The following is a 25,020-nucleotide window of genomic DNA, read 5'->3' as shown; positions in this document are numbered from 1 at the left end:
ATTGCGGATGATGCGCCGCGAAATGCGCGATAGTTTGCACGAATTTATGCAAATGCGGCTTTATATATAGCCGTTTAAGTTGTGAAGAACTGGCGCCACGGTCCTGCCTGTATAGGGGAGCCCACGCGCCAACGTAACAGGCGTATGCACGCACGAAAGCACGTGCTTAACATCGTGTAAGCGGCTCAATAATTGTGAGAAGCACGAAGCCAAGGTGATTTCTAAGGAACAGGAATGCGGAACCAATAACATTACATGTGAACGTTGTTTTTTACATTGTATGAACTCGCAGCTCCGGGGGCATCTGCATTTTCTCTGGTGCGCGCCGCGATGATGGCGCGCATTTTTTTTTTTTAAAGATTTGTTGTGAAGAAATTTTTAGGAGTGTAGGAAATGTAGGGATCGCGTAGTATCGCTACATTCGCACAACAATAATAAAAAGAGAAAAGAAAAACTAGGACACGTGCAGAAGGGTGGCGGGGGTTATTTTCTCGCAAAGCTAGCTAAACTGAAGATGACGCACGCTTTACAGTAAGTTGCGTTCTTCTTACTCAGATAAGTTAACTGCTCCTTAATTCTTCTCATTAGCCATTCGACGTAGTAACGCAAATTCATTACACCAGGGCTCACTGAGCTTTCGAAACAACAAAAAAAAACTTCTGTCTTTCAAGCCACTTCACTGTTCCAGCATTTCCTTTCACACCGTTCTTTTTTTTTTATCCTTCTCTCTCTCACCTATTGCATCCTCTTGCCCCTCCCCCAGTATAGGGTAGCCAACCGGAGATAATCTCGGTTAACCTCCCTGTCTTTCCTTTGCCTCTCTCTCTCTCTCTCTCTCTCTCTCTCTCTTCACGCCACGGCACTTGCGCCACGAGAAACGTTCCTCGCCGAGCCGCGGCCCCTGGCGTCGGGTGTTTGTATTCTTGCGACGGTTACTTTACGGGCGACCCGTGAATCTCTCGCCTCCCCGCCGGTCTCTCGCTCACGAACGACTAACTGCCCTTCGTCGCGTTGGGGCCACTTCCTTGTCTTCGAGAAAGCAGCTTATTTGTCAAGAGCTCCTGCGAGCCCGCCCGCCCGCCGAACGCTCGCGCGCGCCGCGGCCCCGAGCGCGTACGCTACAACGGACGGCGGCGGGGCGGTAAAATATACGGCGTAGGAAACGAGAATGCTGCAGGAGCGCCATGGTCCGAACGCGCGCGCGCTGAGCGGTATTCCGCTCACGTAGCACATGCCGCCGCCGCCGCTGCTTCGGCCAGCGTGGCAGCTCGGCGGCGTTGTGAATTCTCGATGGGCGAAAGGCAGGGAACGCACGTCCACGGCTACGCGGCGTGCCTCTTCCTTCGAAAACTGGTGAGCGGCAGGCTTGTACGCGGCGTTGGCTGCGTACGTATACGTTAACTACGCTTGCTCTCTATCTCTCTCTCTCTCTCTCTCTCTCTCTCGATGCCAGACTTTTTATTCTCATCTGGTTTCCACACCCTGTATTACTAATTGCGTTCTCTGCCACGCATAGCTGAGCGCGTGCGGCGGTCGGCTCTCCTCTACTGCGAGCAACGAAATAGTCCCCAAGGCCAAGGATTCTAATTGTCGTGATCGCTTGATATCGCGGTCCATGTTCCAGGCGTGATCGTTCCTTGTTCACGCGCCATATACTGTATTCATACGCTGTGGTCCGTGCTCTTATCGCAAATCAATGACGGAACGTTTGTCTTTGTTTCTTCGACCAAAAATCTTAACGCCGTCACGGAGGCATGTTTCTAACTCGCGGAATATGCACCATAAGCGTGATCAAATGTGTACCTGCTGCGAGGTGTGAGCACGTGACGAGCATGTAACACTTTCGTTTATTCGCCTTGAACGGATCCGATCAGTCTTCGCTGCTTTTTTTGTTTCGGTGTTGCATCGATCTTCCTGACCACGTCGTACCACGAGCTTCGCGCTCGATGAAGCATAAGTCGAAACGCGAAGAGTTATTCCCGCTGGACTCTACGGGCCATACGCTTTCCCGCGATCGCATGGGCGCGTCGATTCGGTGTAACAATCGCTCAAGTTAATGCAACCCGAAGCGACTCAATTCATTTTTTTCTTTTAGAGCGCAGCTCTTTGGCGTCCGTTCCTGGGTTTCGCGTCGTCGTCGGCGTTGTCGTCGGCGTTGTCGGCGTTGTCGTCGGCCTCGTAACCAGCTCGCCGACGAATATGCTGCTCCGCCGCCGCGCATGCGCGCTGTCGGCTCTCCGGGCGAGGGAGGATGATGGAAGGGAGGAGGAGAGACTGTGGAGGAGGGCTGGCTACACAAATGGCTCTTTGGCGTCCGTTCCTGGGTTTCGCGTCGTCGTCGGCCTCGTAACCAGCTCGCCGACGAATCTGCTCCGCCGCCGCGCATGCGCGCTGTCGGCTCTCCGGGCGAGGGAGGATGATGGAAGGGAGGAGGAGAGACTGTGGAGGAGGGCTGGCTACACAAATGGCTCTTTGGCGTCCGTTCCTGGGTTTCGCGTCGGCGTTGTCGTCGGCCTCGTAACCAGCTCCGCCCCCCTTTCATCCCCCCAGCGCTAGCAGCGACCGACTGATACCGCTTTCGTGAGTCCGCTACCGCACTCACGAAAGACGTCGTGCACTTCCTGCAACTCGCATTAACCGTCCATCGATCCACACCGATGTTAGTAGTGGGGGACTTTAATGTTGACATAAAGACAAACAGCAATTTCCTAACACTTATGCGGGAGAACATCCCGTTCCTCTCGCTCGTAACGCGTCCCACGGCTGTGACAACCTCGCGAGGCACTTGTATAGATCTCGTCTTTGAGAATCAAGCATTGGTGTACCAAGTCGAACATATATCAGTCTATTTCTCCGACCACAAAGCTTCCTTCATGACTGTCAAGAACTGTTAGTGGAGTCTTTGTTAAAGGAATACGTGTGAAAAATAAAAAAAAATTCTGTGATAGCGCATACATGTGTTGCTCGATTTCTTTGCCTCAATCTATCGAAAAGGTGAAACAGCTTATTTGCTGCGCTCAAATTTCGCATTAGGAAGTAACGTAATCGTCGGTAATTTTTTCCTTCCTCCATGACTCGACTTCTCTCCCGTGATTGTTGCCAAGCGTCGCATATAAATTCAACAACCTGCACAACTCGGCGTAGGAAGTGACGACACGCGGATCGCGTGCGTGCGGCACGCACACCAAGCGTAGCATTGCTGCTCTTCTTTCCTTGCCCTAACGGCCATCGACAACCTGTTGAGAAGCCGGTCCCTTTCGAAAGCGCCAGCCCATCTCGGACTGCCTCAACGGTCGGCGGCAGGCTCCATTAGGCCTGCCGGACAACACGCGCTTTTGCGCACGCGCGTGTGTTTGTGTGTGTTTGCGCACCGAAGTTTCCGTCTTGGCAGCCGCGCAACAGGATCAGGCACGTGGCACCGTCGCCCTTCACGAGTCCGAACGTCCGCTACGTTCTCGGGTATACATTACACCTTCTTCACTTTCTTGCTGGAAGGAAACAAGCGTATTCTGGCTCGTTTCCCCTCCCCCTTTTCTCTCCCCCTCCCCCCTGTCTACACACTCACTGGGTGCGTTCTGCAGATCGGTAGTTCCTTCCGTTTCGTGTACTCGGCTTCAAAGCACTGCGCTGGTTTCCCCTCGATTGCCCGTCGATTACCTCGGCAATATAGACCCCATTCTATCTTATTCTATAGCACTACGGTGGGGAATTGCGCGGTCTTCGTTTCTCCGCCAGACGGAAGCGTCGTTTGCTCTCAGTAATCTTCTTATTATTGTTTATATTTTTTTTTTACCCGCGCTTCTCTCGTCTCACTAGTTCCATCGAATCGGTTTTTCCTTCCTTTGTCCGGCCGCCTCCGCCTCTGCTCTTCTGTGCAACACACCAGGCTGCCGCGTGCTTCTCTGATCCACCAGCGGACAGAAGTCCAATTTCGCCGGCGTTTGTTACCGTATCTCTCCCCCCTCCCGGCCTCTTTCCCTTCCTTCTTTCTCTTTTCCATTCCGGTTTGCGTACACACCGATACGCCCGCCTATCTCTTTGAACTTCAACAAAAGAGCGCCTGCTTTCGTCTGCGCCCCTCAGTACCCCCAGGAAGCATTTGGTGTGTCACTTCGGTATTCGCGTAATCTTGCCCAACTTTCCTTCGCGAACCGGGACGCCTCCTCTTCTGCGAACCGGGCTTTTGGCCTGCCGCCATTCATGTTCTGTTGTATGTACGCGTTCGCCCGCGTTCCCCTGTAGTTCAGCCGGACCTGAAGGAAGCGGTCAGCCAGTGATTGCCTTCGCGGAGCTCTATACTACACACACTCCCAGGATGCAAGCTTTGCGAAAATTGCGTCTAGGGTTTCCTGCATGGGGTGTTACACTTCTCGTGGCGGCTAGTTTGCTTTGTTGTCGGTTGCGTTCGTTTGCGTTGCGGTGCGAAGGTTCGCGAGCGCTGCCACATTCTTAGAATGATATGCTAGTATACGTTCAGAAACACGTCTTATACTTCTTTCTTATTTCTGCCTTTCTTTCGTGTTATCTTGTTTTTGTGACTCGTGCCTTCTTAGATTTCAAAGAGCGCGCTGCCGATATCCGCGGCCGGTTTGTTCTGCCACAGAATAGCACTCAATAGAGATCGATTGTTCCCGTCTACTGTGCGCAAGCGGATGTAAGAAAACAGTCATAAGCACGACGCGAATACATGCGTCGAAGCTACGTGACATGCTTCGACGTACTAAAATTGACATTTTGCTTCCTTCTACAGCGTAAAATGTAGTCACGTGGCATTTCAGCGCAGGATTTAGTATGCTGCTCAGCTGACAAATGACGCAGACGCCGACCACTCACTGTGCAGCCGTTCAGGCCATTTCGGTATTGTCAAACTACACAATGGGCCAAATTGTTGCCCGTAAGGGCCTAGCTAGGACTTATCTGGGATTTGAAGATCATCTGTCGAGTGTGAAACGCACTCAAGCTGTTTACGCGCACACCAGTTTGACAGAATCGGACCCACTCAGCCTGTCGAGTCGATGTCCGGTCGTCGGGTTCCTGTATATATGCAAGCAGATTGGGTCGAGGCAGCATTGCAGCGAGTTGTGTCAACCCACCTAGAAATGGTCGGTTTACTCGGTCTATCCCAAGGAATCCTATAGCCCTCCGTAAAGAGCATGTAAACGAGCAGTCTGTCTGGTTCAGCACGATACGGCCTAATTGTGTCGGTTTCATGTAAACACAACTCTTCACTAATATTTACTATTAAAATAGTTCACGGTATACGGTAAGTTTCCCCTTCAGAGCAGACCGCCATAGTATAATCTGCAATACGCGATCAACCTGCGGCCATGGTGGTCGTCAACGTGGGGATGCGCTGCGTAGAGACAGTGAGATAAAGAACTGATAAGCCGTGGTTGCCCGAACGGGGTCGAGAGGTCTTATCTTCGCAATCTCCTCGCCACAAGTGTACACAAAGCCCGCACAGCAGACAGCGTTGGTATTTCCTCTTTGTCTCAAAAGGATTACGTCTCTCCCACGTACCACAGTTACTATTGAGGCATCTCATACTCTAGTTTTGCTGGAAAGGATGCGTGTCGCATTCACGTCGCGTTTCACTTTATGACAAATAATTTCTGGGTGTCTTCCTGAGATAGGTCATGCAGTCTAATATAAAAATTCAGTAGGGCTAGCTTTTAGAGACCTCAGATTTCGGCAGCATGTTCTTCCTCGGGGATCGAGTCACATAGGCATCCCGTTTGCTGTGTCAAGAGCACCAAAGGTATCCTTTGTTTGTTTGGATATGTAACCACATCGAAAGCGCCCAAACCTGTCCATGGTGGCGTAGTGCCTATGGCGTTGCACGGCTAAGGCCGCAGATGCGCGGGATCGAATTTCGGCGGTGGTGGCCGCATTTCGATGTGGGCGAAATGCAAGAACTCCCGGGAAGTCGTACATTGTGTGCACATTAAAGGGACACTAAAGGGAAACAATAAATCAGTTTAGACTAATAAAGCATTGTTTGAGAAACCTGCAGGCAGTCATTTCAAGAAAATAGTTTGAATATTAGATGAGAAAATGAAGGTCCAAGTATTAGTATTTGAATTTCGCGCCGAAACGCCAGCGCCGGTACGTCAGCGTGACGTCAGGGATTCCAAAGTTTGTTTTCGCATTTGGGCCGCGTTGGCTGAATCAAGGTTCCCGAAACTTGGCATGTTTATTATTTGGTTGCTTTAGAACACAATGCAGTTAATCTGTACCGCTATATATAATTAGTAGGCCCTAGAAGATGCCACCAAAATCCAAGACGTCACAGCCCCCAGGTGCGGGAACTCAAGTAGGCGTCGCCACCCGCATTTCGTTCTTGCGCTTTTTCTGGCTTACCAAACGTCTTATCGTTGTAAGAGTGGTGTTTTTGGTGTTGTAGAACGGGGATTTACTGATGCAGAAGAAATCACTTTTCACTTTAGTGTCCCTTTAAAGAACAACTGCAGGCGGTCGAAATTAATCCGGATTCCACCACTATATACGACGTGCATCATTATCATACCGTGGTTTTGTGACGTAAAACCCAAGAATTTAATTAAATTAAGGCATCCGATCGTTAGCCAGACATTCGCGGCTTTCGTTGGCGGTATATGCTGCATGCTTAACCGCTTAATTCATGATGCCTTAAAGCGAGCGTTCACGTGACTTCAAGGAAGCCATATTGTTATATCCTATTCGCGACCTCCTCGACACTGCCGGAGGTAAGCGCATCGAGATAATGCGCCGCTTTTCACCGTGATCTACGCTTAATGTTATGGCGGCTGCTGCGACGACGTCAGTGCTACTACACCTCGGGAGTCACGTGAGTGTGTTTAAGTAGCGCGTATAGCGTTCAAGAAACCAACGCCCGTGCATTCTGAGAAACGGCGCGGCGTGTACGCAGCTCGGGGCTTATCTGTTTGTTCTAGAATGCACTAAAGCGTTAATCTTGTTTCTGGCTCGTCTTTTTAACAAACTCGCGCGCGCGTGCTAACACACAAGCCGCGGTAACATTCTGCTCTCGCGACTCGGCGTCTTCCATCATCTATCTCCGCGAGCGTTAATTACACGCGGCCGGAAGGAAACCCCTTCCCCGTGGCGCAAGCCACGCCGCCTTCAGCGGCGTCTGGTGGTGGTATAGCGTGGTAAAGTAAACGATATGCGAGCCGTGCGTCGACGTTATCTGAAACCGCGCTCCGCTGCATGTTTTATCGGGGCCTCTTGCGCGCAGACATCTCTCGACCGCGGGGTCGCGCAGCCTCCGAACAAAGCTAGCGGCGTGCGAGGATCCGATAGCGACGCTGCGCGGGTTGGCGAGCGCGTACGCTTCTTCCAAGCACGCGCCTCCGGCTAATCAGCGTGCCTTGGCGGAATAATTAATCCACGGGGCTCCCTGCAGTGCCAGCGCGCGCTCCCGCACACGACGGAGCCGACAAAATGGATGACGCGCACGCCGTAAGAGGAGGAGGAGGAGGAGGAGGCGTCGAGCACTTCTCGGAGAGGGGAGCCTTCGCCTCCGGTCTCTGGGTCCCTCCGCGCGTGTAGCAACCCCTTCGCTATCCAGCGACTCTCGACTTTTTTTCCGGCGCGGGTCGACCCGGTGCAGGTCGGCCAGCGGCGCCGCGTTCCCGATGACCTTTTCTCGCGCGCTGGCTTTCACGTTGAGTGCCTCGAAAGCTGGAGCGAACGGGTGAAAAGGGTGACGAAGAAAAACGAGTGCGCGAACGACGACGGAACCCCAACCTGTGGCGTGTAGGTGAGGAAGGGTCTGCTTACTTTGACCCTTTCCCGGGTTGTAAGCAAGAGAAAAGAACGAGTCAAGAATTATGTAGGAAGAGACCAATTGGGGGGCATTGTTGCGAAGGCGAAGCGAACGCGTCGGTTGTATGCAGCGCGTTTCCTTTCCTTTGCTTTCCTTTCTTTCTTCTGTTCTATTACACTGCATGTGCAAAGCTAGCGCGCCAGGGAATCAAGTCTGCCCTAGTCTGCCCATCTCTCTCATGCCGCGGCGGCGGCTGTCACGCAAGCCCTCTCTCGTTTGAGCAGATGCCTCCGTCGCGATCTCTTGAACTACGCAGTCGCGGGCATATACCGGGGCCAGAAGGGTGCGCGGCGGGCGGTCGGTGTTTTATAGTAGTGGCAAGTCCGGTACGTTCGTTTTGGTATTACGCTCGTTTTCCGCGATAACGCAGACCGACAGCACAGTTGAGAAAGACGCGCGCTGCTTAGATAAAGGAAGCGTCCATCCTCCGCCTGGCCAGGGATGCCGGCCAGCCGTCGTGCTGCGCCGGTCGCTCGGTCAGCTTGGGATGGCGGCACGGCTAGGCACCGCGACTGACCGCTTGGGTGCTCGCTGCCCTGGCTTCCAGGAAAAATGAAAAAAAAAAAGGCGCCGCTTTCTTGGGGCTACAATGACTACAATAGCCGGATTCTGTTCGTCGACACCAGCGGCTTCTTTTGCGCTGTTCATCCTCGCCCATTTCTTTCTGCTCCTTTTACGGAGGGCGCGCACGTTGTTTGTGCCCCCTCCTGGTGGCTGCAGTTGTTGGAGCACTTGTTCCTCAAGATGGCTCGTTTATTTGTGACTGTCCTTTTGTGTTTGCATACCAAATAATAACAGTCGCACGACCGCCTTCTTTTACGTTGCCGAACAGAATCTGTCTCCCACTCGCAAAGAAAAATGGAGGAAAGAGGATGGAGAGGGACAGGTGCGCCCTTTATTGCTACCCTCTCTGTGGGCGTTTTTGTTGTTTTCTATAATTTTGGTGCAATTACTTTTTTTTTTCAAAGCACCATTGCCGCTTGCAAGCAAGAATTGTAACGAACAACAGATACACCCACAGGAGCTGTAGCAATAAAAGGAATCCTCAGAGGAACATCCCCCGTCTTTTCTGCTTGCGTTATACGCATAAAGCCACCGCCCGCGTCTTTCGCACGCATTGTTTTCCAGTTCCGCCTTTCATTGCAGATTGCGAGGCCACGCCGCGCGTCCCTTGGTGACCGTGCGGTTGCATGCCAAAAAGCTCGCCGACGATAGAAATCTCGGCGGAAGCAGCTGTATGTCTGTTATGTGCTCGCTGCTCGGGCAAGTCTCTGCGCCGCGCCGGACTTCTATGCTTAGGCTACACTTCCTTCCCACCTGGATCGCGTAAAACCGGCAGTCCTCCTTCTTCTCCCACCTCTGTCTTCATTTGCATTGTAGCGCGACTGTGAGAAGGGGATTAGCTAACGCGCTTGGCGCCGGCTTTCCTTGCCCAAAGCGCGCGGTGTGGGTTCGCGATTTGGAAACAAAGGGCCCGCGGCTTCCGCCCCTCTACACTTCTCGCGTTGTCTATACTTGTGTTTACGTTTCCGCGTGTGTGTGCCTGTGTGTTGTCGCGTTGCCTGAAGCCGTGAGCTAACTGTGCCGCCCGCGGTCTCTCCATGGGCGTACGTGAGAACGCTCGCCGCAGGCATGCCTCCTTTATCTGGGTCAGGTCCAACCGCGTTTTCGCCGCACTGGCTGCTACGGCAGGCATACTGACCCGTATCGGTGGTGGTGGTTAGGTATTTAGACCGCGGTTGCGTTTCCCCGTGGAAACTCCCACGTCGGACGGCTGAAGATAGCGACAGGGCTTGAGAGGAAGTATAACAGCTGCTTTGTAACGCTTTACGTTTAGGTTCGCCGTGACAAACATCCATAATAATCCGAATAATCGCGAATAGCTTAGGGCTTACTGTTAACGTTCACATAAGCGTCGTTGCTTGAGCACGCGTGGTGGTGCGTAAATATATCAGCAGAAGACTGATTGCCATTTATTCGGCATGGAGCTTCGCAGCCTTGACTGTCTCTGTCGCCTCACGTCGCCTGCTTTGGTGATGTGCGTCTGACCTAAGATATAGCTAAGTATTATCGAGTTGGAATTAAACGAGAGTATCATGCCTGTGTTCGTTGATGTGACGTCGATGGCGGACCTTGGCTGCCGTGGCCGCCCGCTAGGACTGCTATAGACGCGCCTTTCACGCCGACACGTAAACGAGCTTACCCTCACCGACAAATTTATAAAAGCGAAACTATTTGCACGCGCGGTTGACACGAGATTATAAAGACGCCCGCGTTTCGTCCTCGTCTCCACAGCGCACTCGCAAAGCATGGCACGCTTTCGCTACTTGCAGACGTGCGCCACTTCCTCGTGGCATGTACCTTTGCAGAGCATGACAAATCTACCACACACCGTCACCGAACAAGTGAATGCGATTGACGCAAGAGCGATGTTCGCGAAAAGAGCCCGCATTTCTCCCGTCTTTCGGCAGTGAAACTTCGGTATAGCGAAGTTTCGATATACTGGAATACCTTTCGCAGCTCCGTGCGAAGGGGCTCGCGTTTACAACCGACACTCGCACGATGCCCTCTGCAGCGCGACCGAACGGCGCCGGGACGATTTCTCTGGGTGTCTGCCCTGCGCGGGAAATGTGCCGCTTATCGATACCTTGATCGTGAGTGCGAGGGGCGAGATCTAGAGCCGGTATTGGGGGGAGGAGGGGGAAGGGGGGGAAGGGGGCAGTCTCACCCGCCTCTGCTCCCTTCCCTCTACCACTTCTCTTTCTGGCTCTGCTTTCGATGGTGCTCCCAGGGGAATCGATAGAAAGGGGAAGAGACGCTCGATTGCACCGGAAAGAAGAAACGCGCAAGCAAAAGCGCTTACGCGCAGGGCCGCGGCCTTGAACGTTCTCGCGACCTGCGATGACTGACCTGCATGCGCCTCTGCGAAGTTTACATAATAATAGGTCGGGTAGGGCACGTATGGCTCCAACGTTCTCCGCCGAGGTCCCATCCATGCCCCATCCATTTTGCATCGCTTCCCTTCCGTCCGCTCGGAGGCGCTTTATTACGACACATTTGCTTGCTTGCTCGTTTTTGTCTACACCGTGGTAACGCTTTCGCTGCAGTGTATGTAAACTTTGTCGCGGCACGTTCGCGCCGCGGCGTTAATGTCTACGCTCCACTGAAGCTCCCGGTCGCTGCGGCGTCTTGCGCGATTTGCATTTTGATTCTGCGCGAAAAGCTTTCGCGAATCGTTCTCACGGTCGAGTGATTGGGTGATCGACCTTAATAAAAACAAACATTAATTTTCCTTCTTTTCTTGTCGTTCTCAGTGTGCGAGAGACAATAGTGCGATTTGTATCGGGGCGGGCTACGAAATGTGCGTGTGTATACACACTTCTAACGTACAGTCGACCAAAAAAGTTTACGGACCACGGGGTCTCAGAAAATTCAGAATATACAACAAGCCTTTCAAAGCAGCCAGTAAAATTGTGCATCACAATGTTGTTCGCATATGCCACAAAAGACTGAAAATGGGAATAACAGGCTGTGTTTTGAGACCGAGGAGATATTCAGCTTCTTGTCAGATCTCTTGGTCCGTAAACTTTTTTGGTCGACTGTACATAGCCTCCGCAGCGATGAACTGCTGCCTATCGTATCGACTTTTATTTTTTTTTCGGCACAAGAACGGCAAACAGCAGCACAGCTGGCGGCGCTGGGTTCTGCGCCCTGAAGGCGCGTCTTCCGGGAAGCCACTATGTGCAGCTGCATCGTTGAGCGAGATATTGAACTCGAAACGGAAACGATTTGCCATTATTCATAGGGCGGCGCTCTCCTGTACGTACCCGTATAGGTGATGCTCTATGGCAACGCGGAGTTACGTAAGAAAAACGTACAAAATGAAGGTTCGCTCATAAAATCTTAAAGTAGCAGAGAAACCATTGATATAGTACAATATGAATGAATAGGTAAACATGACCGTATACGTTGTAGGCTCTCCGATGCTTTAAGCGACTTACTGAAAAAAAAAGAAAACGAAACGGGTGCGAATTCTTTAAAGAGGCAAGTGAGAGACTTGAAAGAGTCGTAGTAAAGAAAAAAAAAGAAGGGAAACTGCTATGAAGGGAGCATTTCATGGTATACATTTCGATCTCTCGGTCTACAGTGTCTAAAAACGCAAACACGACGCATTAGGAAGACAAAAATAACCGTCTTGTAGTATCCGTTATATGCGCGATCTCTAAGTGAAAAGAATCGAACGGAAATGAAAGGATTCTATTGACCCACACATGTCGACCTCGTGCGGCACGGTATTGGCAATCGCTGCAAAGCAAAACATGTGCTCCCGCGACATGTGTTACACTAAACCCCGTGGAATATGCCTATATGCGTTTGCCTGGGGTGTTTTTTTTTTTTTTCGTGTTTCGTTCTGTTGCTATTGCTTTCTTCTCATTTCTTTTTCCTGTCTCTTTCTGATTGCCGAACGCGTCCGAAAACCGAGGAACACAAAGAGGTCGCGGGCGCAGATCGCCATTTTTCCACGCCGCGCTTCGAATAATAATAATAATAATAATATTTGGGGTTTTTCGTGCCAAAACCACTTTCTGATTATGAGGCACGCCGTAGTGGAGGACTCCAGAAATTTTGACCACCTGGGGTTCTTTAATGTGCACCTAAATCTAAGCACACGGGTGTTTTCGCATTTCGCCCCCATCGAAATGCGGCCGCCGTGGCCGGGATTCGATCCCGCGACCTCGTGCTCAGCAGCCCAACACCATAGCCACTGAGCAACCACGGCGGGTCACGCCGCGCTTCGAGTTTCCTTTGTTGTTCTTGCTTAACTTGAAGCGGCGCTGTGCGCTGAAGACGCTCGACGACGCGCAGGCCATAAGGTCCCTATGCTGCGGGCCGATTCGACGTGCCGCGGAGAGCATTTTAATTGTGCAGCAGCGCTCCAGATCTGAACGTGAATGCACGCTCGCGCGCACGAGAGCTTATTTCGGCACCGAGTGGGGCCCGACAGACGTACGTACAAAACGGTGGTGGTGGCGGTGGTGGATGCGCACACTCCAGTACCACGGCAGTCAGGCCGCTGCCGCCGCCGGATGATGAATGAAAAAGGTCGAGCCACATTCGGCTGCCCTCTGCTGGAAGGGGGAGGGGAAGGAGGAAGCGAGAGAGATTGGGACGACGCGAGCGAACGCGCCGTGGCGCGGTGAGGAAGAGAATAGGAACGAACGCGGGGTGTTTTGCCTCCTGTGCAACCTTTTGATGGCCTCATTTCGGCCGGCCCGGCCGTGTTCGTTATACATACTGTCGCCATAGTGGTAGCTCGGGTGAAAAGGAAGAGCTGTACGGGCGACTGCGCTTGTTTCGGGGCGCCGAAGTGTTTTTTAAGTCTGGAGAATGAGAAAACGTCGGGCCTGCTGGCTCGATGTGTGTGTACGCTGGAACGGGGTGGGCGGAGGAGAGATGCGACGGTGAGATTGAACGATCGCTTCCTTCGGCGGAATGAGGCAGCGCACGGCGAAGAACGCCACGGCGTGTGTGGTGTGTACGGTGGCGCGGCGTTGGTGGTGGGGCTGGCAAGGTGAAAGTGTTGCGAGAAAGATTCGTATCGCTCGAGGAGCGCGTCTCTCTCGCGGCGTATGTATACTTGGTGCGTCCTGTCTGCGAGAGCGTGCCGCCTGCGCTCCACTGGCCACGCTGCGTGCGTGTGAGCAGCTTCTTTCTTTTCTTTTTCTTTCTCTCTCTTTGTTTAACGCTGGCATTTTGGCTCTCGCGATAGCCCGCACGAGGAAGACGCTTCTCGAAGGGTTTGTCGGCGACGGATGCAGTGGGTGGGGTGGTCAGCTGCTCCGCGTGATGGAAGAAGGTGCTGCATATTCAGATGCATCGTCGGAATGGAGGAAAACCCCCACACACACGCACACACACATAAAGAAAGGGTTGGCGTAATGGATCCACGAACAGCCGCCGCCACCACGCCTTCTTTTGCGATGCCCCTGTGGGAGACCGGGATTGATGGCTTAATCGGGAATGGCTTCTCCTCAGTGCATATGTGATGCGCGGCGGCGCCCGCCATGCTCGCCGAGGCAAGTGAAATGAGGTGGTGGCCGAGCGGCTGCAGTGATCTCTCAGACGAGGCCGGAGGGGCTTTGTTCTTTCTTTTTTTTTCCCTTGCCTACGGAGTATAGAAGGCCGATCTTGATACTCATTTATATGTGGCCGCTTTTCTTTCGCCCGTCTGCTTGGCCAAGCACAGTTCATTCGGTGCGAATCGCGATTGGAATCGCAAATCTGAATGCAACGCGGTCGCCGTTCACGCTGACGTAAGGTCGTCCTCCTCGCTGCTTTGGTAGAACTTTCGCCAGAGAGCGCTGATGCCAGCCTTACTTGCATGGGGCGGAACAGGGTAGCACCCGTTTAAATAAATTAGCTGAGCGACCACGAAAGTAGATTTTTTTTTTTCTTTCGTTCACTTCACCCGTGTAGAGATCCTTCTTGGCTCTCCCTGAAATGACCATGTTGCTAATATTGACCCTATGGAGACCAATGATTGGGCATGGCATGTCAAATATTAGCCAGGGTCGAAATCTTTATTGGGCAGAGCTAGTTTGTTCTGTCACGTTTTCCTATAACGCTCGCTTTTCTTGTTTCTTTCTTTCTTCACGTGCCAACAGAATTAAATTCTAGCTCTCGGGGCCAGGAATTAAAACCCGCACTCATGTAGCATGAGCTGTTGCCTCCACATAACAGTATAGCGTCACATGCCCAATAAGGCAGCAGTGCACGTATACATGAAATGCTTGTGCACGTATATAGTAAATCACCCCTTCAGCTCGGTCTCCTGTTTCCCGCGTCAGCGCGTACCTAATCACTCCGCCGACCTGTATCTCTCTTCTTTTTTATTTTCTTGCCCCCCACCAACAACCTTGGCGTAATGTATTCGCCTGTCGTACGTGCTGGCGCTTGACATCGAGAAAAATCGCCCTTTATATAGCTTCGGAGTGCAGAGAATTCCTCGCGGCTACGTATATACGTTTGCCGCGCGAGGTATTTCTGGCAAACAGTCCGAAAGAGGCCATTCTCACCTAATAGAGTTTGTCTTACGAGGAGGCGTGACGTGAGACTCAATCGAGTTGGTTTCACGTTGTCGCGATTTCGTCATTGACGGGAATTTCAAATAAAAAAAAACGACGGCAAAGCCGTCGCGTACGGTTGAAGTGAAAGCGGGAAAAACATAGTTAAAATAACCGCGGTATTTGACGCGTGGCAGAGGCTCCCGAGGATTGTGTAAAGTGCGCTGAACCGGTCAAAGCAAGTTAAAATAAAATTTTACGATCACAAGCCCTCTATGAAAAAAGACAAAGGGGGAAAAAAGCGAAAGAACGAGAAATTAAGATGAACGCAGTCCGCCTGAACTGCTTGTTTTCTGGTGAACCGTATAACGACTTGCGTAAGGAACACGCGCCGCATGGCCCAGTGTCATCAGGAAAAAAAAAAAAGAAGAAAGAAAACACACGCATATTTCATTACAACCGAGGAAATTATCGCTGAACCACGCAGGGCGCTTTTTTGCGAATAATGGCAGCCAGCATACGTGGCACACTGTTCCACAATGCGTGCAATGTCTCGTTCACGACTGTCGAATCTTATTCCGTCACGTGAATGGCTTCAGACGTTCGGTTCAAGTTAACACTTTCGCCGAGAAGCGGCCTCTAACACACTCCAATGTCCGACAACGCACGCAATACCCAGTTCTCATCGGTCGCATCTACCGCACAGTGAGCTTGAATTGCTTCAGAAACCCAGACCTGACTGCGGGTGTTTCGCCGCAGGGAGTAGCTTCGTGGCAGGGCAGCCTCGATCGGTAATACTGCTGATGTTGCTTATGAACTTTACTACATACATGCACGCGGGCATCTACAAATTACAGCGCATCATCTGCCTCTTCTTTTTACCTTATCACAACTATGCCACTGCAATAACCGTAATCGAAACTAATTTGAGCCGCTTACCGCTCATAATTGGTCCTTTCGCTCCATACACGACTGTCACACGCAGCTTGGACCCCTCTCCAGCTGCCGCGTCGTCCGTATTAATCTCCCCCTCCCCCCCTCCCCCTATCGCCTTTCAAGCGCTTAACAATTTCGGTGCAGCGAATTGGGGAGACGGGCACGACGTAATTAGGCGACGGACCGCCAAGACACGAACGGCGAACGAAAAGAAACTAGTATAGCAGTGGGAGAGGGGGGGTCTCGCTTCGTTCAAGGCCGCCGCTCGACGGTGGAATGTGTCGTCGTCATCAGCATCGCGGTCGATCGAGAGTTCGCGATGAAGAGAAAGGGCAGGGATTTGTGAGCTGCTGCTCCTACAGCGCGTGTCCCCCCCTGTGTGTGTGTGTGTTGCGCGCTGTTATTATAGGCACGGCGTCGGCTGTCGCGTCACAGGTCGCGGCGGCGCACGCTGAAAGCGCGCGCTCGCGCGCGATCGAGGCTCCCCGCATTTTCTGCGCTCGCCCTTGAACCGCTTTGCCTGAGCCTATGCGGGCAGAAATAAGACCAAAATAAGGTCGACCACGCGTTTCCCTTCCTTCCTTTCCTTTTTTTCTGGCTGTCAGTCGCATGCGCCTGAGGCGTGTCGGCTGCCCCGCGATACGCGTTTGGTTACTTTCGCGTACAGTTTTGTTGTTTTGCCACCCGACCCGGTCGGCGTTTTAGAGAAGAGGTTGGGGGAACGAAGATGTGTTGGGGGCCCTGCTTTGTGAAGCGGGGTATCGGACTGTTGTTGCCTATTGGAGCCGGGTGATGGGAAGGGAGAGGTCAGAACGGGAGTATGGAAGCTCGAACAGACGCAGCGCACACGGCTTCGACGATGATGTGACGTTCGGCTGTGTTCGACTGACGGGTCGCGGAATTCTCGGAGAAATCGGGCCAGCGTGTCCCGCTCGGAGCACCCTTCTCCGTCCACTTAGATGAACCGCTTAAGGGATTCTTTCGGTCGCCTTGTGCTGTGAGTATACGAATGAAGCGCTACGGTTCTATAGCGCTTTAGAACACCCACGCTTGCGCTCGGGGAGGGGGGGGGGGAGTGTACCGAGCCAGTAGAAGGAAGCTGAAGAAGATGACGCAGCGGGAAGGCGTGGTGATGATCGATGACTCAACTGAGGCTGTAACATCTGTGGACGCTTGAGGGTGCGTCAGACAGGCAGGCGCTCACGTGATGGGAACAGGGGCACATATGCAATGAGACGTCCTATAAACTTTGCTGCTTGGCTATAGCTCCATCCTAGTTTATGTTGTTCCCGAAGGAGCGCTCTGCTAAGCATTGCTGTTGCTGTGAGCTTGACGTATCGTACTTGACACCTTTTTTCCTCCTTAATAGCAAGCAGGGTAAGAGGTGAAGGTTTGCGGCGGCGATCTTTGCGGTTCGCGCTTTGTTCCAATTCAGCTTTCGCCAGTGTTGCTACTCATTTTGTCGGACGATGACGGACATATGGTGGACGCATTTCCGTAATCCGCAGCTCATCTCTTTAATTCACGCTTTGAAACATCTTAAGTCGGTGTCTGCACCACATCGCAGCTTCGCTGCGTTGCGGTTCAGTATAATGCACGTTAGCTCGAGGTATGGGTAACTGTTATTCACCCGGGTTATAGAGCGACTTTTCACTGCAATTTCATTTCAAAAGCGAGTAGTTACATAAGAGAGACGCTACCGCATGCATGCAAATATGTACGCGCAGTGAAGACGTGCCAAAGGATAAATTATGGCCGCTTGCTTCCCATGCATGCCTGCATCGGCTCGCTTCTCTTCCGCATCATAAACGGTCCCGCGGCAGCCCGCTCGTTTAACAACAGCTCCTCGTCCTTTTTCGGAGGCTCCCCAGGCGCGCGCAACCATCATCAGCGGGACGAGGAAACGCTGTCTCCCAGACAGCCTGGCCCTGTCTGGCCCTCCTCCGCTCGGCATGCAACACCTGCGCTTCGCGGCGAAGCAAAAGACGACGACGATGACGTCGCCTGCGCACGGAGCCGCTGTACAGTTGTTCGGGCGCGCCGCCGGCTGACCCGGCGCGACGTTTTCTTTATCGTGTGCAGCAGCTGCACGTGCACACGATCAAACGACGATAGTTTCTGCGTCTTTCCCGGTCGAACGCGCTCTTGACGGCGACGCTTGGGAAGCTTTCCTGCTTTTTTTTCAGCGGCGGCGGCGGCGGCAATCGCGCGGCACATCGGGAGAGCACCTCGCGCGCGTGCGCCTGACTGCATGCGAAGGCGCGCTCGGCGGTCCGCATGCAGCCAACACGCGAGCTTCGTTGCCTCCGTATTCTCAGCAGCGCGTTGTGCGCCTGCGTCTGAGCGTATTTATTTATAGCAACGATAAAGAGAGAGAGAGAGACAGAGAGAGAGAAAATAAGTAACCACATGGGCGCGCGTCTTTTGATGTTGGCGGTTTCTCGTATTTAATCTGCGCCTTTGCCGCCGCCGCCGCGATATAGGGAAGGAAGGAACGATCGACGCCATTGGAAATCCAGCGTCTCGCCCTCTGTATGTGGCATTCTGCTTCATGACATGCTGTGTGCCGGCCGGCAGGAGTTGCGCGCTCTATACGTTTGCGGCGGCGCCGCAATATAGCTGCCAACGTGATGAATGTTGCTTGCTCGTATGTTAACACTTACGCCTGTTCTGTATCGAACGCACGCTCTAAAGGCTGGGCGGATCAAGGATTAAAACAGTTTTCGATTCCAGCCCGTCGCCACGTGATCCTTCATAGCGTGGTATGGACACCTAGGAAGTGTATAGGTGTGCACATGTAGTTGGCAGTGAAGCAACACGCCATTGATTTAGGAGCAGTCCCCCTCCACCTCACTGCCCCCCCCCCCCCTTCGCCACCCCCGTATTTTGGAGGAGCAAAATCGTGCGCAATTACTTCAGCGAACTTTATCAGTATGCGCCGCACAACGCAATTCAGAGTGCAGCGATTGCTACAGATTTTACGTTCCTGCCGAGTTTAGCACACACTAACTGCGAGTGCGAGACTGAGCAGATATAGCGTCTTCAGTAGGCAGCCACATCGAACGTATTTCGGGAGTATTTTTGGATTGGCATCGGCGTGCCGATTTGACGCGGGAGCCGCGCCACCGCCGCGGACGAAATGCCTAGCGTGAAATGTTCCGCTGTAATCAGTATAACCTTATAAAACACGTTTCGATCGCGATCATAGCGTGGCCACTGTGTGCAACGCATGAAACAGACACGCAAGAAATACGCCGGGAAATGCGCTCTATGTGGTTGCCACATTAGTCTACCTGCCAATTAATTTCAGAGCAGTTCCAATACACGACATCGACGTAGCGTATAATATATCCCGATCTACTTGGGCTCCATTAATCGAGTCGGTGACCGGACAACTAAAACAATAAAGAAAACGTTTCAGCGCAGATCGAAAGACGGAAGAGAGGGAGGCATATATCGCAGTGAATGCATCGTCCGGTATTTCGCGCGGATGCTGCGCCGCCCCCGTATAAAAGGCCTACCTGCTATACGCGCGCACTCCGCACGCCCGCGTATACACGGAGCGTACAGCGCGCGCCTCTGTGACCCGTATAAATAGCCGCTTGGCCCACGCTGTCCCGCGTGTCACTTTTTCTTTTTTTTTTTTCTCGTGGCGCTCACGGCTCGTTATAGCAACACCATCGCCCGGTGCAGCTTTGTCCCCGTTCCCGTCCTTGGCCTCCGCATTCCCGGCGCCGCGGTTACCCAGAGACGCGTCCTGTCATTGTGACTCGTGGCCCGAACGCCTGCACTGCATCTTAGCGCGCACGCGTGCGGTCTCCGCGCGCATTCGCGGTCACGCTGTGGCGACGGCGTTGCTCTCGCTTTTCTTATACTGCACGTAATTTTTTTGTTGTTCGCTCGCTCGCTTTCTCTTCTTGTGTTCCGAGACCTATCTGACGCGCCGCTCGTGGAGGAGGCGGTACAGCGTCTCGCGGAGGCAGCGGCGGCATTTGATCGCAACGTTTGCCTGTCGTATGTACTACAGCTGTGGCGTCTTATAGCGGGGCCCGTCAGCGGCCTGCCGATGACGGCTCGTGGCGCTCGGTGTGAAGGGATTTGGGGGGATTGACGTCACCGGCGATGGCTTCGCGGTCGTTCTCTCGAGGCCCCGCCGAAGAAAAAGGGCACCCGCTTGCCATGTGTTTGAGGAGGCACCGCTTCCTGTAGCGTACTTTTGTGTCTTCTGACTCCGCTGTTTAGGTGTCTTTGTAACCGCCGTGCAGCTTAAAAGCATGGACAAACAGAAGAAGGCATTCCATGTGAACAAAAAAATATCATAGCGCTTAAATTATCTGCGCAGCTGTAGGAATACCTATTGGGTGCCTTCAGAGAGTGCCTAACACACCTACTAACCGTTCGAGTTCGCACTGGGCCCATCAAGAGAAAGTTGAGAAAGCTACTTGCCATGAGTGCCGGCCACGCATTTACCTGCCATTGCCGTGAAACGAGCTTCTCAGTTCTCTAACCTTCATCTCCATTCTTCACTACCCTCTCCGACTATAGCCTTGTCTGGGGTTCGTTGGCCGAAAGCGTTTAACTACGTGCTATCCTGTAAGTATACTAACGTAATTTTCTCGCGATACTGCGCTTGCGTGCGCAGGCCTCTCTGTTGTGCAGGTCCTTTCCGAACTCTCGACAGCCTAACCACCTCGCAGATGATTTAAAACCGCCGTAAAACCACTTATGGATTCTGTGTTCCGTACGTGTGTGGTATCTTTGTCTCGCGCTCTCTCGAGAAATGCGCCGCCCTCCTTACCCGCTGCTTTTTTCTTTTTTCTTTCTTTAACGCTACGTATAGCTATACTAAGGACTATCTCGTCACGGCTAGGGAGCCCGCGTACAAGTCTTAAATGGGGCTTGCATGTATAGGCAAGCCCCATGTCCTGTCTGCTCCTTTCTGTCTCCGTGTTTCACTTCGCGCTAGAAGCCAAAATCATGTATAGGCCTCCTAGTTACAGCGAGGACGCAGGGCTTTCAACGAAACCGCGCCTAATGATCTCACACCAGCGACATCTATTTTTGTGGCTGCGTTCGGCGCTGTCCCCACTGTGTTTGTAAACACGGTTATAGTGCAGGTTGACAAAATGAAGAAAAGAAAGGAGAGGGGTTTGGGGGGGGGGGGGGGTCGCATTATGCACGCGCTCGTTCCCCGAACTCGGATAGCCGTTGCGTCTAGCCGTAGCAGCAGCGCTTCTGCTCGGCTTCCCTCGAGGCCCGCTCGTCGTGCCGCGTGGGGACGATCGTTCGAAGGCCGCCCCGTTGCTTCGCTGAAGGGGGACTCGTGTAGCGGCACTAATAATGAGACGAGAGAACAACAACTCTAGAAAAAGGAAAGCACAAATGAAAGCGGGCACCACCAAAATGGCCGCGCCGCCTAGTGCCTCGCATAGCTTCGTTTAACAGCTCGAGGAGGAGAAAAAGAAAGAAAGAGCGAAGGAGCAGCGGGGAGAGCAGCCTAGAAATAAAGCATAAAAGAATGCAAGGCCGGAGTGAGGCCGAAGGGCCAACGACCGTGGCAATTTTCAGCTGTACGGCGGCGAATAAGTCTGGCGGCGGTTCGCGGGGCTCGCCTTGTCGGGGCCCCGGCCGCTCTCTTCTTCAGAAGCTTCTCCGGGGGCGCGCGCGGAGGTACCGTAATCGACATTCCTGCGACAATCGACGCACAAGCAGAAAAAAAAAAAATCAAGACGACGCGGCGGCGCTCGCTTCCACGACTCGCCAACACCACCGCCTGCCGCCGCTGCCCCCGCCTCATAGCTCGACGGCGCGCGGGGGGCTTTGCCGCCTGGCTTTGCTTTGCCGGTTTGCTTTCTTTGCCGGCGTGTCCGAAAGCCGAGAGGGAGAGCGCACCTCCCCGCTGAGTGCGCGCGCCCATCCCGCGTGTGCGGCCATTCGTGCGCGGGATGGGCTTCACCCGCCAACATTTTGGGCGGCAGCTGCTCAAAAAACAACAGCACGGCCCCGCTTTGGAATCAAAGCTGCAGACAGTAGCGGTGGTCTCTCTCTCTCTTTCCGCGAAACACCTCAGGGCGCGCACTGGAACGCACCGTTCTTTTCTTAGGGTGCGCGCCGCCTCTCCTCAAGGGCTCCGCCACTGTGCACTGGTTGCAACGCACCTACCGCACAGTCATTAACGAACCGTTGCCAAGCGCAAGGGCAGGTTGTAGTTCACGGACAAACGAAGGCTCGTTTCGGTTTATCGACAGTGGGGGTAGCTGCACTGACCCGCCGGGACTACAACTACGTGACGCACCACCGCTGCCAGTAAGCGAACAGTCACGTAGACTCCTCTGGAGTTTCAGAAGCGTGGCACCTCAGCAGAGAGTCACGTGAAGACATTGAGAAAATGCAATAATTAAGTACACTGATTGGCTATCGCGTTTCGAAGATGAATCTTGGCTATGGGGAGCGCCGCACTCATAGGGGCTTCGGATTCATGTTGGCTGTCTGAAGTACTCTAACGTACTTCTTTTTATTCGGGAGAATTTGGCGCAATGTATAAATAATGAACTATCGTTTCATGAAAGCTTCCAACTCTCCATCGTGCAAGACCTGCAGCAGTGTCTCTGCAAACTTATTCTCCATCACCCAACGGTTGTAGCTTTCGGGCAGGTCTGGCTTCAGTCCACAGCCCGACCTTTCTTCACCATAACATGAAGGGCCAGTGAATTATAATGATAGGTCATATTTGTCCAAAGCAGGGGGGAAAAAAAAGAAGAGCAGTCATGAAGACTCGGTCATTCCCCTCGAAGGAAGACGAAAGCGTCGAGTTACATGTATGGTTCCTTTCTCTCGAGTGACAACAGCTCTTTAATCGCGGCTCTTCCGGTACACCTTGACGTTCGCGCCTGACACGAAAGCCCATCCTTCAGTAAACAACCCTGCGGGAGCAAACAAAACAAAACAAAACAAACGGGCGCAGCAGCGGCCTGCGAAACACCGGGTCAGCAGCGAAACGTGAGGACTCGGACGCAACAGCCAGCGCCTCTGGGCCAACGACCCACATGCACACAAACCTCATCATGGCGCAAGAGGAGTGACGACGCGCTCCCCTCCTGGATTCCGTCGCGTTTTCTTTCTCTCGTCTCTTTAACTTTCCGGACCTTGCAGCGCCGCAGTGACCGCTGTTCAGATCAGAGGCGACATGCTGTTCCTGACACCCAAACCACTGGTTTCTAGACGTCTGCAGCCGGCAGCACGTCTGTGTATGCCCCGCTCCGGATTCTGGCACGCCGCGAAGCTCACGACCCGCGCGAGAGGGTGCCGCTTTTATCGCCGCGCTATAAACACAATCCGCGAGTCGTCGCTCGCGATCTCGGGGGACGCCCACCCTCCAGAACCCGGCCGCGAATGGATGCTGCGTGCTGCTGTGTACCACGTGTGCGTTTCGTACGTACACACACATACATGCGCGCCTGCTTGCACGGATGCTGCAGCGTGTCCAAGGCGGAGTTGAAATACACGAGCGCGATATCGACCGCGCGGCGCCGCTGTGCGTGTTCGTTCCATCGCGAGAAGAAGCGAGTCCGCGCGTATGTGAACGCGCGTCGTGACAGTCGTGACCGGACTCGCCACTATTTGGGGACCGCCGGCTGGATGCTCCTACTCTATACGCGGCGCCGCGGCCACAACAACAACAAGAAGAAGCCTCAATACGGGCTCTGTGGTAGTGAGCGCGCAAGCAGGCGTGCACTGTACGCACGCACACAAAACACTCGACCGCGGCCTTGTAATGGGCACCTTGCACTTTCCCTTCTCGGCTTGGCTACAGGCTCGGCTATAGCCTTTGAGCTGACAACGCTCCTTGCTTCTGCTGCTGTTCCGTTCGCACCGTGGCTTTTGAAAGCGGCAGTTAAGATTTCTTTCCCCTTTTATTTCTGTGCTCTCACGGGCATCCCCTGGTAGACTCTCCGGTTTGTTCTCGCTTTGTTCCGCCTCCTGTGTGTATAACTACACACACATGTGCGTTCGCGGGGCAGCCGAGCACTTCGTGCACAGAGCGATTCACTGTGTGAGAGAGGGCGCTGCGTCGTGGATTTCTTTTGCTCTTTCTTCAAGCAAGCCCTTCACCTTCCGACAACAGCGGCCGCCGTTCTTTCCTGGGGGAGAGGTTCATTATCCGATGCTCTTCGGCGATAAGGCGGCCCTTCCCTTGTACCTTCCGCGGCCCTCTTCTCCTCCCCCCCTCCACCGCCCCCTTCGAAACCTTTTCGTTTCTCTGCTATGCGATCGCTGCCTTGCGTCACGAACTTTCGGTGGCCGTGGTCAGGGATGTACTAAGCACCCCGGGGATGCCCCCTTCTAAATACCCCCTCCTCACCTACCTTCCTACTGCACCAAGACCGCCGCAGTATCCGCAACAGGTACCCCCCCCTCCACCCTTTATTGCGCTTCGGTGGCGCTTGCACGGCAAAGCAATGCTACATCTTTGGAAGGACGGATGTAGCGTATGCACCGGATGCGTGATTATACGACCGCTGTTGCCTGCTGTGCAGCCACGAAATTTCCATGCCGTGCAGATTTTCTCAGAATCTGTGGTTTTTCCTGCTCCTGGACCACGCTTCTTAGACGGTGGTAGGCGGAAAAATCCAGTTGATGTCATCTGCATCGTTAGTGGAATTGAGACCATGTTTGTCGTTTGGCCAAGGCACGTGTGGACGACCCGGTTGCACGAAATTTCTGCTCACATTCCCGTTGTCCTTGGGACTAAGTGTTGTGTTAAAGCATGGGGCAGTTCGATGGCAATGCTCAGCGGGATTCGGTCGTGTGTTCTGAGGAAGTGTGCTTTCTTTCCCGACAATGTTTGCTGCGTTTTTATGGGATTCCTAGGGGACCTTGTAAAATAGCCAAGCGTAATCTTCAGTTGCATCTCAACATCAACTCTGCTGAAATCAACACAAACCAGCAATCCCCTGAATAACGGAACTTTCAATGCCATAACTAAGTTATTTAATCTGTGTCGCTAGGTAAATGCCACGGCAACTAGGTAAATGTCGCAATACCCTAGTCAACATGTACAGGCTTTGTGTACAGGGTTTGTTGACTAGGGTATATACCGTAGTTAACATATACGCGGACAGCTTGAGAGTGCTACAATCAAGGCGCGCAAGCTCGTGTGTCACCACGTGGTATTCTTTTCCTCCTTTTTTTTTG

At 53.1% G+C, this 25,020-nt stretch overlaps 1 protein-coding gene across 4 annotated transcripts in view; it reads left to right on the top strand.

The window, feature by feature from the left end:
* Nucleotides 1–25,020, top strand: part of LOC135920702 (rho GTPase-activating protein 20-like) — a 712,294-nt gene that overhangs the window by 551,206 nt on the left and 136,068 nt on the right. The window contains exon 1 of one of the 4 annotated variants that reach the window (XM_065454927.1): nucleotides 1,276–1,353. The exons of the other annotated variants lie outside the window; for them this stretch is intronic. Within the exon in view, the coding sequence (XP_065310999.1) occupies nucleotides 1,291–1,353 (63 nt within the window). The 5' untranslated portion in view covers nucleotides 1,276–1,290. Of the gene's footprint in view, nucleotides 1–1,275; nucleotides 1,354–25,020 lie in introns of those variants that run through there. 4 annotated transcript variants of the gene reach the window in all.

Source organism: Dermacentor albipictus, chromosome 5 (genome assembly GCF_038994185.2).
Source record: "Dermacentor albipictus isolate Rhodes 1998 colony chromosome 5, USDA_Dalb.pri_finalv2, whole genome shotgun sequence".
Lineage (NCBI taxonomy): Eukaryota > Metazoa > Arthropoda > Arachnida > Ixodida > Ixodidae > Dermacentor > Dermacentor albipictus.
The sequence above is the reverse complement of the archived record's forward strand: the minus strand, read 5'-3'. Positions and strand labels throughout refer to the sequence as shown.